The sequence below is a fragment of the Nothoprocta perdicaria genome, unplaced genomic scaffold, assembly GCF_003342845.1.
Source record: "Nothoprocta perdicaria isolate Ctin4 unplaced genomic scaffold, notPer1 scaffold_28, whole genome shotgun sequence".
NCBI lineage: Eukaryota > Metazoa > Chordata > Aves > Tinamiformes > Tinamidae > Nothoprocta > Nothoprocta perdicaria.
The window spans coordinates 639193-656850 of NW_020455510.1; the positions used below are offsets into that span (position 1 = coordinate 639193).

General features: G+C 41.8%; 1 protein-coding gene across 1 annotated transcript in view; it reads left to right on the plus strand.

The window, feature by feature from the left end:
• Positions 1-11634: 11634 nt before the first annotated feature.
• The window catches only part of SOX6 (SRY-box 6), a 208377-nt gene continuing 202353 nt past the window's right edge, over positions 11635-17658 (plus strand). Inside the window, exons 1-2 of the mRNA XM_026041109.1 lie at positions 11635-11648; positions 11735-11978. Coding sequence (XP_025896894.1) covers positions 11739-11978 — 240 coding nt within the window. The 5' untranslated portion in view covers positions 11635-11648; positions 11735-11738. The remainder of the gene's footprint in view (positions 11649-11734; positions 11979-17658) is intronic.

Below are 17658 nucleotides of genomic sequence, written 5' to 3' on the forward strand. Positions count from 1 at the left end.
TGGCTGCGAGCTGTGGCCTGCCYGAGGCGCTCGAGGCCTCCTGGGTGCCCCCACGCAGCGCGAGTAGCAGCTCCCTCCTTCGTGAGGTGGCTGCGCTGAGGGGCCGTGAGGCGAGGGGAGGGTGTTGGGGGATTTCTGGAGCCAAATCCAGGCTCCCAGAGTGCGGCACGGGGAGGCCTTTCCCAGTCTCCCGGCCCCGGCCTCATATAATTAGCACGGTGTTTGCGCCTGCTGTGCAGGGTCTCAGGCCCGGGGATGAGCCCGGCCTCTGCCATGACCTTGCTCCACGGGAGCCGCGGGGCTGCACCGCTTTGCCAAATGGTAACAYGAGAATCAATCTGCACATTAAAGCCTAAATTGTTTTGGGCTTTGGAGCTCACGCCCCGCTCTGCCTGCCACTACTGTCCCGCTGGAGCAGCTASAGCCTGCGGGGAGATGATTTCTGCCAGGTTTTGGAAACTCTCTCTCTGTGCGAGAGGGGAGCGCCCGCTGCTCTGTATCAGCCGCAGAGGACAAGACTGGTAAAGCAGCGAGGGCRGCTGAGCCTGCTGCCAGTGCGTGGGGTACAACCCTGGCCGCTCGTGTTTATCTTTGATCGGGGGGTGGAGGCGCCCTCGGCGTCACGTGAGCCCCCGCAGCAGTCGGCGGTGTCTGCTTCTCAGGGAAAACACGGACATTTCCCTTTGCAACTCGATCCAATTTAGTGTTTTTTTGTGCCAAGAAAAGTCGTAAGGCTGTATCTTGAGCTGAAAAAAAAAAAGAGTATTCAATTAGCTGCAGTGTAGCTGCTCTGATTTACGGTGTCTGAGGATCTGGCCCATACTTGAAAGCCTGTAAAAATTCTGTGTCTGAGTGTCATTCACGGTTCCTAGATAAAAAGACGGGTTGCTCTTCAATTCCACTTCTAGCTGGTTTGCAACCACAGAAATTGGACCATCTTGTGGATGGTTCATGGTAAAGATGTCAGAGATACCAACAGAATCTGCCTGAAAAGCTGTATATTCTGTATGAAAAGCCATGGCAGTGGCTTTGAAATGGATAATGTAGCTTGCAACAAATGTCCGCGAGTAAAGGGAGCCATTCAGTTTTGGTTTTGGTACTAAATAAGCTGCACATACTGTGTACTGTTTGCTTGTCTATTATAAATTATTACCAATAAACTTAAGTGGGAAACTGTTACAAAATATAGCCCTGAGCAAAAATTGACACTGAGAAAACTGGAGTTCTTTACAAACACAGATCATATGTTTTTTCCTTAAAATATAAGAAAAAATGTGTCAGAGAAGAAAAATGCAGTTGAGAGCTGCGTATTTCAACTGTAAACATAACACATCACAAACGCTAATAGACTATTTCAGTGGCTTAGCTAAAAGTAGCTGTAAGGGAACTAACTGGATTTAAATGGTATTGGTAAAAGCATTTAAAATCATTGAGATTATTTTAAATTTTTGCTTTGGAAATTTGAAGTTGTTTTACTTTCTTAAATTGTAGTTATTTGGAGAGAACTTTATTTCCCTGGCCTTTTGTTTTGTGTGCTGATTTTTGGTTTTCTTTCTGTTCTTACAGTTGTGCTTTGTGATGTTTTCTGACATACCTGAGAAGTATTTTAAGAGAGTCTGTACACTTAGAAATGCAGAGCAAGTCAGAGCTTGAAGGTTACTCACTGTCACCCTTAGGTCTGCTTTAGCTCTGCCTGTTTCCCTCGAGTTGCTAGAGCTCAGATGCTGCATGCCAGCATCTTGCAGGAAAGCAGGACAGCTGAGGCTCCTCGCTTACTGCAAATTGTTTCTTGCTGACCGTGTGGGACTGGCCCCAGAAGGCAGGGAGGTTCTGTAGCTTCCTTTCCYCCGATGCTGCTGGCAGTTGGGGTGAGCTGCGTGCGCAGCAGCCCCTGCCTCCTTGCGCTCAGCTGCAGGAAGGCGCCAGCTCCACCACTTTACCCGGACCCGGCCCTTTTTAATGGCATGTCCTTCTTCTCGGTGGCTACTCAAGCTGTTTTAAATAATACCTTTAAAAGCCACAGAACTTGCATTGGGAGCCTTGCTAGTACTAAACGCATGTCAAACTTGATTTCTTTTTTAATTTTCCAAAATAATCATGAAAATATTTGAAATTCTGAGTTAAATTATTATGTCTTACACTAAAATCAAGACTATGTCATGTTTCTTGTTTTTCTTTCTTTTAAAGAAAGTTTTTTTGGTTTTGTTTTTTCTCAGAAAGAAAAGGCAGCCAAAATTGTTACAGATTTCATGTGTGGATCTTGTGAAAGGATAGGAGGTCCAAAGTCTCAACAAATTGAACTTTAATTTGTTTGCACTTCTTAATGGCAGCTGACTAGCTTAATTAATAGAGGAGATACAATTTTATCTTACTGTAGTTGAATTGTTAGACTGTTCAGACAATTTATCTTTCATCTTCATCTTTTCACACAGAGGCAAATTGACATTAAAAAATCAGTGCGCTCGCAGCCCCCTCGCTGGAGCCGGCACAGCCGAGTGCAGCGGCGCRGGGAGCGCGGGAAGCCGCCGCGCTACCAGGCAAGCACAGACCTTCCTGAAATATTTCCCGGGCAGCTTCAGCCAGGCCGAGCATCCTCTCTGATCCTTTTCCAGACCGTCTCACTGTTTCGGACTGCCCTGTGCTTTATGCCTGGAGTAGCCACGGCTCCGTAAGCCTCGTTGAGGTGTGTGCACGTGCCTAAGAGCCACAGGCCACAGCAAGGAGCTGCCACCCTGCCCTGTGAGAGCCTGTAACTGAAGTCAGAGGGTCTCCAAACTGCATGGATGGAGTGGGGCTGTTTTGCTTATGTTACCTGAACATAATGCTGCTGACTTTATAATCGGTGTGGGCTTGCTGCCTGCCTCCTTTCTCTTCAACCCATACCCCTATCGGCGCTCCTGAATTTGCTGCGTAGCTCCTCGAAAATCGTGCCACGTTGGGAACGCCAGCCAGCCTGTCCGCACGTTCTGCGGCAGCGTGAGGGAAGGTGCTGCTTTGTCCGATGCCACGCGGTGCTCAGGAGCGAGGCTCCATAGCCACAACCAGCGAGCAGCTTTGAGCTTGCAGGCGCAGCCGTCTGGTGCTGACAGGGCGAGAGACGCCGCTGGAGACTGGAGACGAGCGAGGAGGGGCTCCCTCCTGGGCCTGCCCCGCGCCCTCCCTGCCTCTCCCTGCCTGCAGCGCTTGGAGCAGCTCCGGCCTTCTCTGCCACCAGGGCCACGGCTGCAGCTGGCCCTGGTGCAGCCGGGCAGGATGGCAGAAGGGGGTTCTCCCTCACTGCCATTCCTGGAGGTTCCTGGATGTGAGCTTTGAATCGTTGCTTTTCTCTGCTCCTCTCTAACTACTCCAGCATTGGTGAAACTTGACAAAAATATCAGGCGATGGGGCTTACCGCACCTCAGGTAACTGCGGTTGCCTTACCTGGGGTAACGTGGCTGAGSTTACCCTTCCCGAGGCGACTGAGGTGATGGGCCTCAGCGTTAGGAAAGGGRCCAGACCCCTGCGTGTGCATTAGCTCTGACTGATCCATATTAACACAGAAACTGTAATCCACAATGCTAGCCTGCAATGCCTGCTTTCCAACAACAACTTAAAAGTGCAGCTTCATTTCTACGATACAGATGAAAATATTTTTTTCAACTATATACCATACCTATACTGTAGGTTTTATAGTATGCCCAGAGTTACATGTGCAGATAGAAAACACAGTTTCTGGTTATGAGATCTCAGCATTACCAAAATGCAATTTTCACTCCTGAACGTGCAGGCTACTTGCTGAATCACRGGGGGAACTATCTGGTGAAAGTGCTGGCTCCCACGTAGCCAAATTGCTCCCTTTAAAAGTTTCCTCAGGTTTTTAATATCCTGAAAGTGACAGCTCCGAGGCAGTCTGCAGCTCCGGCTCTTGGAGTGAAGTCATTTAAATAAATAAATAAGACCAGCAGGTCACTCATAGCTTGTGCCAAAGTATGCCATGTGCCAGCTAGAATTAATTTGTATAAATCCTCAGATGTGAGAGTTTATAATGGTTACAATGCAGATTGGTACTTATCCCTAGCAGCACTGATGACATTTGCAAAGCCTGAAATGTGCACAGGTCGCAGTTCAGGATGGCTCTGACCCGGGGTTCCTTTAGCTTTTATGAATCGCCTGCTTTTGCTGTGTTTCTTTTTCATTTGGTGGAAGACGTATAAATCTTGTTACTAAATAGCACTAGGATATTTGATAGTAAAAGCCAGAATCCCTCCTACTTTCTTTGTGACTAGCCAGATGGATGTGTTTACCCTTTAGAGAAATTTAGATTTGATATTTTTGTTATGTTTTGTTTTCTTCCTGGTAATTACGTTGCCACTTTGCTGCTCTCTCGTTGTGCGTTATTACAATGGAAGGTGACAACTTGATTGTCTTCAGTTGGAGAAACAAGTAATTTTATATTCACCAAGCTGTCAGGTAACACTACCTCACAGTACTAAGAGCTCCTGGCAATGTGGTTTGGCACCTATATTTAACTGCTTTGAAGCTTGTGTAACCTTGTGTGAATCAGAAATATTTTGCCTGCTAGAATGTTTGGAGGCTTGTAGTGTAAGGTTTTTATTAAAAAGACGCTCGGTTGCTGAAGTGTAGAGCCGCTGCTTCATGTTACACGGAGGTATTAATTAAGGGGCTTAGTGCAACTGGCTACAGATGAGCCTGAAATCGATATTCCATTTTTCTATCTACTGAAGGGCTCTACTTGACTTAGAAATGGGTAGCAAAAATATTGTGGGGAGGCAGCAGAGTGGGTATGGAGGGAAAGGCTAGCTAAAATACTTCCGTACTGAGTCATGCAGGGAAATGGCATGATAACTTTTGCCTTTGCACCTGTAGGACTGTAAATTTGCTGTACAGTTGATGCCCTGAGATCCTGCACATCTGAAAATCAACGGTAGCAGGAAAAAATATGTGAATGTTGTATTTTCCCCTCAGAGTATGTCTCTCTCAGACTATTGAAAGGATTTAATGAAGCTGTCGGGATCTTCCACCCGACAGATTTAAGTGTGACCAGGAAGATACCTAGTTATTAGAACAAGCTCTTTACTGGCTTTGTAAGGGGAAAAATTAAAGCTCTTCTTATTTATTTATTTATTTATATAAACTCAATTCAAAGTCTAAACCATGCTAAAATAAATTCCCCTTGGTATTTTTAGGCATCTTTTATCAAAACCATTTATATAATCGTTCTGCTGAACAATTAAGTCATTCTGTTCCACAAAAATATGTGAATTAATGCTTATTTATAGCAACCATTGTTTTTAAATTTTATTGTTAGTGATTACTTTTATTTATGTTGTATATTCTGTTACTTGCTGCCTAAAACAACAAATCCTAATAAGTTGCTGATGGATAAATTCTTGGCAGGCCCACTCTCATTCCCATAGTTGTTGGTAAAGAGAGCTGGAAGTCAGTACTCTTCTTTTTTTCCTTTTCTTTTTCCAGCATCCAGTGCAGTTTCTTGCATCCAGTACGAAACTGGATATGCAGAGCCACATGGCAGAGTCATAGGACTTTAAAGGCAGGCATCACGGCGAGGCTAATACCAGCCAATTAAGCAGAGGTGGTTACGTGGTGTAACATTATCAGCAGAAACAATTCATGAGTCAAAGCATTCCAAGGCATATGAGCTCCAGTCCAAAGAACAGACCCAGGCTGTTTAAATAAAGTGACAGCAATATTGTCAGCTAAATATAAACTATAGAAAATATTAACTACAGGGACTTGAGATGAACACATCCCAGGTGCTGGATGCTTTTTCTTGCTCTGCCCTCTACTCCCTTCTGAGCAAGTTCACCTTGCCCATTTTCAGAGCAAACTGGAGATGGAGAATAGTGAAAATGAAGCATTTTAGCTGGTAGAAAGAACTCAGAGTTGGATTTTCACTAACGAGGGGCTTAGAGGTTGTTTTTCTGCATCTGTTTTAATGTTTTGGACAGGTAGGTAGCGAAACAGACCCTGTTTCCCTCAGCTTTGCCATGGATGTGTGGCTCACATGGGCAGGCCGGAGGAGAAGGCTCCTGGAGGCTTTCCAGGAGTTGCAGGGGGCCGCAAAGCTCTCACGTTTTTTGATTATAAATGTGAAGAAATGCCTTAAAAATTGTTCCAAGCCTTCCRAGCTTTGAGAAGGTCTGAATCTGAAGTCAGACTTCATATCTCTTAACAGAAGTGTAATTTGTCTGATTTGGAAAAACAAATGCAAGAATAGCTGAGCATGTGTATTTTGGAAGGCGAGAGTGTATTGCTTAGCTTGATGCTTATCTCAGCTAGAGTTCTGGGTGTTCAGTTAGCATTACAGCTTTCATTGCTTGAATCTTTATTTTCTTCCCTTTTATGTCCAAGGTGATTCCTAGAATCATGTTTCCTACCGCTACCTTACGCTTTATAACCCTGAAATGTTCTTTATGGTCCATATGAAACTAGTCCTTATAGTGTATCTGCAAAATAAAGCTTAGGAAAAGCTTGTCGGGAGTGAGCTGATTTACCCAGAAGCAGAAGTGAGTAGAGCAACCGGAGAGTCTCTGTCCCGTTGCTGTATAGTGGTTTTGTGCCCAAKGCCTCGTGCTAGTGTGCAGGGCCCTTGGGGTATAGCCATGCGCTGCTAAGACTCCTTGAAATCAGCTCAGAGATCTCCTGATTTCAGGAAATACTAGTTTACTCTAAAATGGCACTCAGGTTATAGCCCTGGGTTTACAGTGGCTGCGTTACCGAGTTTTGCCGCATAACACTGTTTCGCAGAGACAGAGCTGCAAAATATTTTGGCTCTTGGCACAGCATATTCACTTTGCCTTGAGTCGTATCTGAATGCTCCTATGACTGGCATATTTGAACAGCAAAAGCAAAGACAGTTTTCGCTGAATGTTTAAATTATGCTCAACCATTTTTGACCTAGAAATAAGCGCCTCGCTCCGGTCCCTCCTGCCCAACTCTGGGAGCRTAGCCCGGTGCGGATCCGCGGTGGCCGCACAGCGAGCGCGGTGCCGAGCGAGGCCGGCGCGAGGCGAGGGCCGCGCCGGGAGCCCGGCTGCTCAGTGCACACCCGGAGAGGGGCAGCCCGGGAGCTCGTGCTGTGCACGGCCCCAGCTCCCTTGCCATGAACACCAGCAGGGCAGAAGGGCTTGGAGGGGAATCTTTAAAAGGTGATGGGAACTTTTAAAAAAATGTTTCTCATAATTTATTTAGCTCTGGAGTCACCTAAGCACTTAGACATGTGCTTAACTTTTTGAAACCAAGTAGTTCAATTTGAAATTAGTGGACTGCTCGCATACTTATGTTCATCATGCACTTAAGTGCTTTAATCTGGCACTTTGGGGAAAAGGAATGGCGAGTCGGTCACTGAATGTATTTCTAATCTAATCTATTCCAATCTACTGTTAGAGCTGTASGCCTGGGTCTGTCTACAGAGCAGTGGCAGGAGCAGGATACATTAGTCCAGCCAAGCTGCCAGAGCTGGAGCGCTATCAGAAACTGGGTTGGTGGAGAAGAGTTTGGGTGTTGCAGCCGGGCCGTGGGGCTTCGGACTGCTGGAGAGGGGTGAGCGCGTCCGGCCAGTGTGTGCCCTGCTGGGCCGGACCGCTCCGTTTGGGCCCACAGGTAGGAGATGGGCTGTTGCACCTGGRCTGCTCTGTGCCTTGGTTCGGGAGCAGCTCGTAGCTCCAGGCCTAGCTGGGATTTCCACTGTAACATGACTGCGAGCATTGGAGCAGGCAGGGAGGGAAGGTTTTAGACTTGGGAGCCTTTCATGTCAGTCTTATCTTCTCAGTGTGTAGAAAAAGAAGCCAATTGTTGTTTGAAGAATCTCAGACTGCAGGAAATTTTGGATGCAAACACATATAATTAGTAGTATTTTAGAAAGGGACAACATGGGCTTCTTTCAGGAAGGAGGAAAACTGCAGTGTTTGTCTTGGGAATCTCTCTGGCAATTCTCATTAGAGTGGAGGCAATTTCTTCTTCGGCTTAAAAATAAAGATCATACATATATAAAAAACAGGCTATCTGGGAACATGAGTGGTTTTGCTCAGGTAAGACCAGCAGCAAATCAGTTTGGGCCTCACCGCCCTGGTCCTGAGGGTGCCTGAGGTCAGGGGCCTGGCTCCTCAGCCTCACCAAGGGTTTGATAAACGATCCCCACTCTTCTGCTGTCTCTGGTTCAAAATAATGTTGAGTTTTACAGTTTTGGAAAACCCAAATCAAAAATTACTTAATTCTCAAAGCTAAATAGCTGAAAGGACTTTAGTTTTTTTTTTCTTTTTTCAGCGTTTGCCCTATCCATTAGGTATATTTTCTACCTTCATGATAGCTGTGTTCAGCTAATCTGCCAGTTTAACCAAAGCAACAATTTCACAATGTAGTTTTCTTTCTGATTGTGTGCTGTGTAATCAATATACTGATATAATGTGAGTGTAATTTCCTCTCTTATTTTATCTCCACTGCACAGTATTATAAATAAACAGCTAAAAAAAAAAAAAAAAGAAAGAAAAGCACCAAACAAATCTGTTGCATCTTCTTTTAAGATTGTACCACTGTAGACACTTGTTCCAGTAAAGTAGAATTGGACCCACTTGATTGCATTTAAATTTTTCATGCTTCAGCAGTTTGTCTGGGAGCACAGTAAAGAAACCCCCCGAGCGAGGAGAGTGTAGAATAATAGAACTTGATTTTGTGTATTATAGCGGCACCATTTGCGCTGCTGTAGTTAGGGTTGTGTCAGCACTTCCATTATAAACCTCTGTTTGCAGGGGTTATAACTAGGGAGATATTTTTTATCAGAAACTTTTTTTTTTTTAATCATTTGAGTGAGTTTTATTTTTTTTTCTCTCCTTATCAATTAAATAAATTATAATGGAAATTAGTAAATTTCAGCTACCTTTTACAAGCCTTATTTATTATTAATATTTAATTTTTTTCCCTCACTAGAGATTAGAGCAAATGCATTCTGAATATTTTAACTGCAGAATTATGAAGTTATTGTGGTTTAAAATTTGGCTGCTATTCATACTCGTATTTTAGCATTGAAACATATCCACAGAGCGGGCAGTTCTGCGGTTTGCTGCTATAATACGTGCAAAAAGTGCCCTCCCAGGCTGAGGTTCCCCCCGGCTTTTGATGGGACTCGCTGGGATCGCAGGGCCAGGGGTGACGTGGGCGCTGCTGGGGCTCCCCGGGCCACATCCCCCAGCAGCAGCAAAGTGCAGCAGCCCTCAGGGCAGGGATCCTCCTGCTCCCGTGTCAGAGCCTTTTCCCTATGTATTTAAGTTAAACAATAGAATATTCATGTAGGTTTTTCCGTGCGGGCATTTCCACCATGCCCGTGATGCGGGCCGTGCGCTGCCGCTCTCTGGCAGTACCTGCCGAGAGCCCTCCTGAGCGGTCACTTGAGGAAATACCAAAAGGCTGCTTGTGAAGTAGAGGTGAAGCCTTCCTACACTAATTATATTCWGCATGTAATTTCTAAACTTCAGTCTGAATTTTGATTTTCAATTAACATTCCCAATTTGAAGATAATTTTCTATTTAATGTAATTGCAGGAAATAATTTATTGGCTGATTAAGACTGAGGGCCCAGCCTTCCTTAAGCAAACAGTCCCTAACAAACCAGCCTTTAGAGCCAACTCAGAGCTTTGGACAGATTCAGCCTATTTTCGCAGCTGCACAGTTGTGTTTAATTAGGATTGTGCACTATTATTCATTGGTTCAGTTTGTAGTTGAAATTATTCTTAAGAGACATTTTCATTTCTAGTTTTGTGTCATGATTAATTTATAGTGAAGAAACAGCCCTGYGTAGCTCTTGCTTTTCAAAGCAGCTTGCTCCGTTCGAAGCAGGAATGAGGGCTGCTGAGAAGGTGAAAGACRGGAAAATCCCTGCCTGTGACTTTCGGTTTTCATGCTTGCTTGTAGAATTGCACAGAACGTGGTAGGTTTACTGACATTTTCATGCAAGTGATTATACTAACCTGACTATTTTAATCAGAAAATGGAGAATAAACCTCTTATTTTATCTTGGATCCTGGTAATTATGAACCAGAGGYGTTTGAAGTGCCTGCAGTAACGCTGGTTAACTGAGCCCGTGGCGGGCTCTGTGTGCCATCAACGTCAACCCCTTAGCAAAGCCAAAGGCAGCACGGGGTAGAAATTCCCCACTTCTCCTCAAAGTGGCAACTTTCATATCGGGCTCCTTAGGTTTGCACTTAGGTTTCCCTAAAGGAAATGCAACCCTTTTTCCCTACCAGTGCCAGGTTTGAGAGGCAGGATTATCTCTATTTACAGAATAGTTATTCTAAATAGGTATCAGTGTTTTAATGTGTTTCAAAGCACTTCAAAGCTTGTAATACTTTTATATAGAACTGTACATAATTAGATTAGCTGATCCTATATTAATTTTTTTTCACTGTAGGATACTAAACTGAGCTCCCTCATTAATTGTGAGAAATTTAGCATTAGCTGTTAAATCCTATGTGAAACATGGGCTGCTACATAAAAACTACTGTTTAAATTGGAATTAACTTAATTATTTTTCTTTGCACTTGATATTTCCTTCACTGTAATATTCATGAAAGCATGTGACAGATTTGTAAATTTAACTGTTAGTCTCAGATTTCCAGACCCTTTAATCAGTATTTATTTGTCTGCAGAAACAGTACTAGCAAGTTAATGATTTGCTAATTTGAAAAATGCTCATGTGGTTTCCTATGTTAACTGATTTGTGCATTTTTAAAGAAATGGTATGAAATTAATTTTTGTTAAAAAACAATTAAGGTGAAAATCTTATTCCTGAGTTTCTCAGCAACTTCAGTGTCACGGTTATTCTAMAGTTACTGAAAACTGGAAAAATAAGTGAAATATTTTAGCTGTCTTCTTCTAGGTTTATTAATCATTGTTTTAACAGTTGCAGTTAATCTTATTAGAAATTTTCAACCAAATGTTTTCAGATTTTGAGTTGTAAGTTATATTTTCCTGTAAGTGCAGGATCTGTTTTGAAAGCTGTGTTTGCATACGAGATGGCAGTAAGAAGCCATTATTGGGAAACGACATTTAACATAAATCAATGCACTTATTCATTACACTTTTAAGTCATTTAAAGTAATTTGTTGAGATATATCCTGTATTCAATGCCTAATATAAAATGCAACATAATTATTTTAGATTTTTAATTCAAACTAAAAATTAAGCTGATATTAACAGCCAGTCATTCAATAAACCACTCAGTTGTAGAACACTTTTCATATAAATGTCTCGGAGCACTTTCCAAAAGGAAAAACTGGATAAAATTGTAAACAGGTTAAGAGAAGATAAGGCATTAAACCAATAGCAAGAAGACTTGTTTAGAGTAGTTTGAAAGTGATTGTTTAAAGACTTGGGCTCTCAAGTAAAATTAACATGGAAATAACACTAAAATCACTATTTTCTTGTGGCTGGAGAAAATTATGTCATTTGATGAGGCTCAGCTGATGAGGATGACGTAACTAAACCCTGAACTTCACCTGGTGACAATGCAACTTTATCTCAGCATTGTGACCCACCCAGCGCTTTGGATGGTGATGATCCCATAGCTTAGTTTTCAGCGTACTTCTATCAACCAGGGAAGACTAGCTGGAATTGTTATAGGCAATTATGCATCTGGTAGCCKCTGTGTTTTCAGGTCTGTTTTGAGCTCAGACTTTTCATTTAATATTAACATTTTCCATTTGTCTGCTTTTTTTTTGCAGAAGAATGTCTTCCAAGCAGGCTACCTCTCCATTTGCATGTGCAGCTGATGGGGAGGAAACAATGACCCAGGACTTAGCATCACGAGACAAGGAAGAGGGCAACAGTGATCAACATGCACCCTCTCATCTGCCTCTACATAATGTAATGCACAACAAACCTCACTCTGAGGAGCTACCGACTCTAGTCACAACCATCCAACAAGATGCTGAATGGGATGGGGTCATCTCAGCCCAACACAGAATGGTGAGTTTCACAGTTCTCATAGCAACTTTCTGAATTAGTATTGAAAAAGACTATTCACTTCCATTTTGAAAGAATGTTCTCGGGCAGAGAGCTTCTTACACGGTGAGATGTCAGCATTAGCAGTAGATCAACATCAATATGGTGTAATTGTAAATTACAGTTGTATAATCCTGTTAAGTGTACAGGTCTATATGCATGAGGTCATATGATGAGTTCACCTTCACAGAGGAAATGCAGCTATTTATCATGTTTTAACTCATACCCTGATTTATGTCATAACCTCTCTAGCTCATATATTCAAACATTAATTTTAGACAGGAGGATGTAGCTTGCAACTGTTTGTCATCTGCAAAGTGTTAGGCTGAAGGAAGAAAGTTTAATACATTTTTTTGACTTGCCTCTCATAAACAGAACTGCYCCCCCACTCTAGACTATTATAGCTTCACACCACAACAAAGAAGCTGGCATTTTAGGTGACATAAACATCCTGCTTTATTTACATGAAATTAAATCTTTTTCTACATGGGAAAGGTTTGTATGAATAACTATCTCTTGCTCTTCTATTCTAGATCTCCACAGGTGAGATGAGATTTATTAGCTGTTTTCCTGTCAGTTACCTCAAATAATATTATTTTACAGTTGTAGTAGAGTCTCTTTACAACACCCAATCTCTGCAGTAAATGGGCAGACTGAATGAAGACTGAATGGGTATAGCTCTTTGTTGATTTATTTTCCTCGTATGGGAAGAGCAGAATTAAGGCCCTTGGAGTAACCAGGTGCTCTGTAAATTTAGAACACTGTAATTCTAGGCTCTCCATAAAGTGACTTTCACAGGCGTTAAATTCACCTAATTTAAATACCTTGCCTTTTCACAAAATTTGTTTTGTGTTTTTATTAGATGTCTAAGACTAGATTTTTTTTTTCAGTAAGAATTCAAACTTTTTAATTAAGAAAATAAGAATTGCAGGGTTTTTCTTTTTTCGGACAACTCTAACAACAATGAATTTATTTCAGATTTGACTGATAATAGTAATTCTGATTCAAAATAGAGACTGGCATTCTTCATGCATATTATGATTCCTGGAGTTAGAGCACTAAATAAATCCTAGCACTGAAATAATATCTATTCAGTTAAGATAGATGTTTACAAAAATTAAATTGATTCACAAGATTAGATAAAACTGGAAAAATGCTACCTAATCTTTAATGCACGCTTTAACCCAGTGAAGGACTCTCTGCCAGGCCTCCAATATAGCTAGGGATTTGTGCTTCTACCAGGTAACTGGCAAAATTATTGGTCTTATTTCRGCTGTAAAAATGGTTTAAAGAGAAATGATAAAAGATCAGTAATTTGGCACGGTAGACTATATTATTTACAGCTCACCTAAATATGTATATTACTAGAGGTGTACTTGTATTCTAAGTTATATATATAGTTTCTATGCAAAATTTCCCAATGAAACTTATTTTTGGATGGAGAGTAACCCTTTTGCCCAAGTCATGCAATTACAAACATATAATAATAATTTTAATTTAGCTCTTCTAGTTACCAAGTGGGAAAGCAGAATGCAGAACAGAAAGGCTTGACCAAATCTGCTGATGATAAAATAAACCGTGAATTCATTAGCCTCTTTCATAATCGTTCTGTGGGGCACGTGCACTCTGGGAATTTCAGTCTCTGGACAAGAAACACTGATAAAATYGATTTATGTCTCAGAGAGAAAGGGACTCATTGCTCCAGGGAAGTCTCTCAAAGCATCTGTGTTTGATCCAGGCTGTTTCCTGGGCCTGGAGGAGCAGTGGAGCCCTGCTGGCAGAAGCTCCCACACGGTGGTCGGTTGTGCTCGTTGGCGTTGCTCTAGCATGACCCTGCACTCGGAGCACTGCAGTGCAATCCCCGCTTTCCTAATGCCCCACCATCCTGTCAGTGCTGGCTCTACCTCTGGAYGAGCAGGAACCAATCTGCAGCTTATCATGTTTCGGAACAGGTGCACGGACTCTGCTTTAGCACACTCATTTTTCTCTCTCATTTTTTTTTCAGTAAATCCTTCATCACATACCTATGTGAATCTCCTGAAAAACATTAGTAGTTTCCATGATTCCTTCGGGTCAAATTTGGTGGTATTTTTATGCCATACTTCTTTGGGTGACACTCAGCTAAACTAGACAAATTTGGTTGCCCAACCAAAAGCTGGGTATAATTTCCAAGTTTCAGCTAGAAGCAGAACCTGAGATTGTAAGGCATGCTGTTCAGATGCGCTTAGAAGTGAGCTAAACCGCAGGGTTTAGCAAGGTCCCAAAAAATTTAAGTCTGCAGAGAGCTGGGTCCCAGTTTATTTAGTGTCAAAATGGTGGTTTAGATGACTGCTTGTAACACTGCAGTGAAGGGGTGAAAAGAATTTTTTTTGAGGGATTTTTATTTCTTTTGAGCATTTTGAGATTTTTTTTCTTATTTCCTTCGTGAGAAACCTTGTAAGCTTCAATTAAGTTTCTTGGAAACATCTTAGTCTCTGAGCAGATACAGCTACCGCCAGGAAGGAATTCAGAGACATCTTGAAATCTTCCTGCTGAAGGCAAAGTTTGAGTCTTTTGAGGGAGGGTAGGAGTTTCACTGCAGAAAGAGGAAATCTGCAAGGAGGGTGGACACTTCTGAGCTAGGTACTTCAATAGTGACCACTTCTCTTAATAAAACCAAACTCCCAGGAGGCAGGTGCTTTCTGACCTTTCACAGATGGATCTTTTCAAAGCAGATTTGAAGAAACACCTGCTCGTACCATTTACACTGAAAAAAAATGGACAGTGCTGCTTCTGTTAAAATGCATTGATAATGTGTGTTGTCCAGTTATATGCTAATAAATTCAAAGAGTTCTGTGTTGACATATGGGTAGCAAAAATTTGTGTTGACATATGAACAAGAAAAAAATAGTGGGTTGTTTTTTTTTTTTTTTTTTTTTTAATGGTACCTAATCCTGCATGCTTTGTGCCCTTAAAACTACCAGAGGGTTCCCTGGAATTTGTGCAAGCATGTAGTATGCACCAGAACATGCTGAGGGCTGCATGGATTTTGCACAAAGAAAGATATTGCAGCTGGAAAATTTGACTAAAAATTATTGAGTTTTTTTMCAACATTTATTGTATGCACCACTTTCTGTGGTATAAGATACCTTGAAACTACATTGTGTATTATCAGAAAAACAACACACTGGCTAGAAATGTTTTCAAACTTTCACTCCCTTTTGATATCAGGCATTGCTTTCCACGGAGTCCTTTGTGTATTCTGAATGTCTGGAAGCCAAAATATTTTGTTTTAACTCCCACTCTATAGTATTTCCCAGCTGTGTACTTATATGGTGTAATAAAAGGATTTAACAAATGGGAAATAGCAGCTGCATTTGGAAATTCCCTTTGTGCTCCCTTTTCATTTGACAGATTCAGCAATGTGTAACAACTGTAACGTCAGACCTGTAATGACTTACACTGCGAGTATCGTATCACCAGCCAATTTGATGTTACAGTGGGGAAAAAATAAAGCAACAGAAGGATTTGGAACTTTAATTTCATATTGCTGAGCTGAGGAGATTATCAGTATATTTCTAGCTGTAACTTAAAAATACGTCGATCCTTGGGTATTTACTGCTGCTTGTGCTTCTGCTAGAAAATAAATACTATTTTATACCAAGGAATTAAGTTTTTGCTGCAGTAAACTTTGGTAAGAGTGGTACCGAGATAAGAGTGAGGAAGCTATCCTGCCGTCTCTCATRTGCAATGATTAGCAGGCAGGAAATACCATCAAATTTTATAAATTACATCCCAAACCTGATTCTCATGGGGCACTAGACAGAGAGTGAAAAGGGATGAGGAAAAGCCAACAGAATTTAATTTTGCTATATTTAATAGCAGTGTCAATTTTTTTTTTTAACTGCCAAATGATTTTACTGGTAACTGTGTAAAGGAGACACGTGATTTAGTCTCTGGGTGCCAGGAAGCGACCACCACTCCTGTCCCCATCTTTAGCACCAGCCCGGCACAGTGTGTGAGTTGCACTATAAGGGTTTGTGAGGTAAATTACAAAGGTTTCCTCTTGTTGCTGTGAAGTGTTGGCGGGAGAGCAACGCCAAGGGCCAACCCCACAAGTGAGGGGAGCGAGCGCCCTGCTCGCTGTGGGGAAGCGGCTGGCGCCTTCCTGTGGCCTAACAGCCCGGCAGGGCCCTTGCTGGCGCCATGCACCTCAGCAGCCTTAACCCAACGAACGCTGGAATCTCGATCCGTGTGGCAGATTTTTTTCTTTTTTCCCTGTAATGACTGGGAAGGGGTAAAAAAGAGAGGTAGCAGCAAATGGAGTCTAAAGGATCGGTGTTATTTCCCTGTGAGCGAGGAAGGACCATTACTCTGTGAGTACGGCCTTCAAATGTACATCCTTTTTCCCCTGTGGATTTGTGACATCTTTCTGAGACCCTAAGAGTTTAGAAACAAAATTTATCTCCCCGGAATTTATGTCACATGGGAACAGTGACGTATGCTTCCTAATTATGTCGGTGTCTGTTGTTGACCCCTTGCCAAACGAGCCGGGGCTGGTTACCGYTGCCCAGGCCTTCACATGCCTCTCAGCAGTAGAGTCTCATGTATTCCACAGGGAAAGACAGGATCTCTCATGACTCTTGTATTTGTTCTCTTTTAAATAATTTTAAATCACCAAGTGCCAGTTTAACCCTATGGAGGTTTTTTAGCAAAACTATTAACACCAGAAAGACAAATTAGGTGGTATTCTCAAGCTCTTGATGTTTCAGTGCTTGATGTTTCGGTACTTTCTGTCTCTACAAAAACCAGACACAATCTGCCCTGCCAGCCCTGATCCTTGCAGTAGACTTCATGCCAGAAGTTCTTCCCTTTAAGGAAAATAAACTCTTTTTTTTTTTTTTTTTTTTTTTTTTTTTAGGAAAGACCTTTGAAAAATATGAGCACACATTCTGCACACTGCAAATTTGTTGTTATAAAGAATTCATGGCTTCAAAGTCTTGAAGTTATGGACACAATTACAGATTTTGAAATTTTATCTTTGGTTGATCTAGTGGCTGGATATGAACATATAAAATGCATCAAATATGAATGCCCTAACTCTAGCAATTTTGTAGCTGCTAAATTGCTCGTGCAGCTGTTACCTGTTCAAATCTGCATTTTGTGATGATCTATTGCAATTTTACTGTGGTAATAATATTATTTCTGGATGCCAGGTAATACGTCAGAAGTTTTACCATTAGTTTTACTATTTAGCAAAGAGAGAAATTCTTTCACATGTGATTTCATGGCTGCAAGGTTTAGGCTGAAACCAAAGGGTGCAAAAAAAGCACATGATATGAGCTTTTATTTTTTATTTTTTTGGATAATATATATCCCTGTGAGAAATATATTGYAGAAAAAGTAGATTTTTTTCTAATTCAACAAGCATTCTGGTATGGGCTTAGCTTGACTATATTAGGACTAGTAATGACTGTAATGTTAAGCACATGCCTAAAGGTTTGAAATATCAAGTATGCGGTTCTACTTGCTTGAACCTAAAAAGATGTCAGCCTTTTGCACTAAAAAATCCATAACCAAAAAATTCTATAAGCAAACAATTCTCTAAAAGTGTACCGGATAGTGCACTGTTGTAAAGCTGGTAAAACACAAATTAACTTTGTTT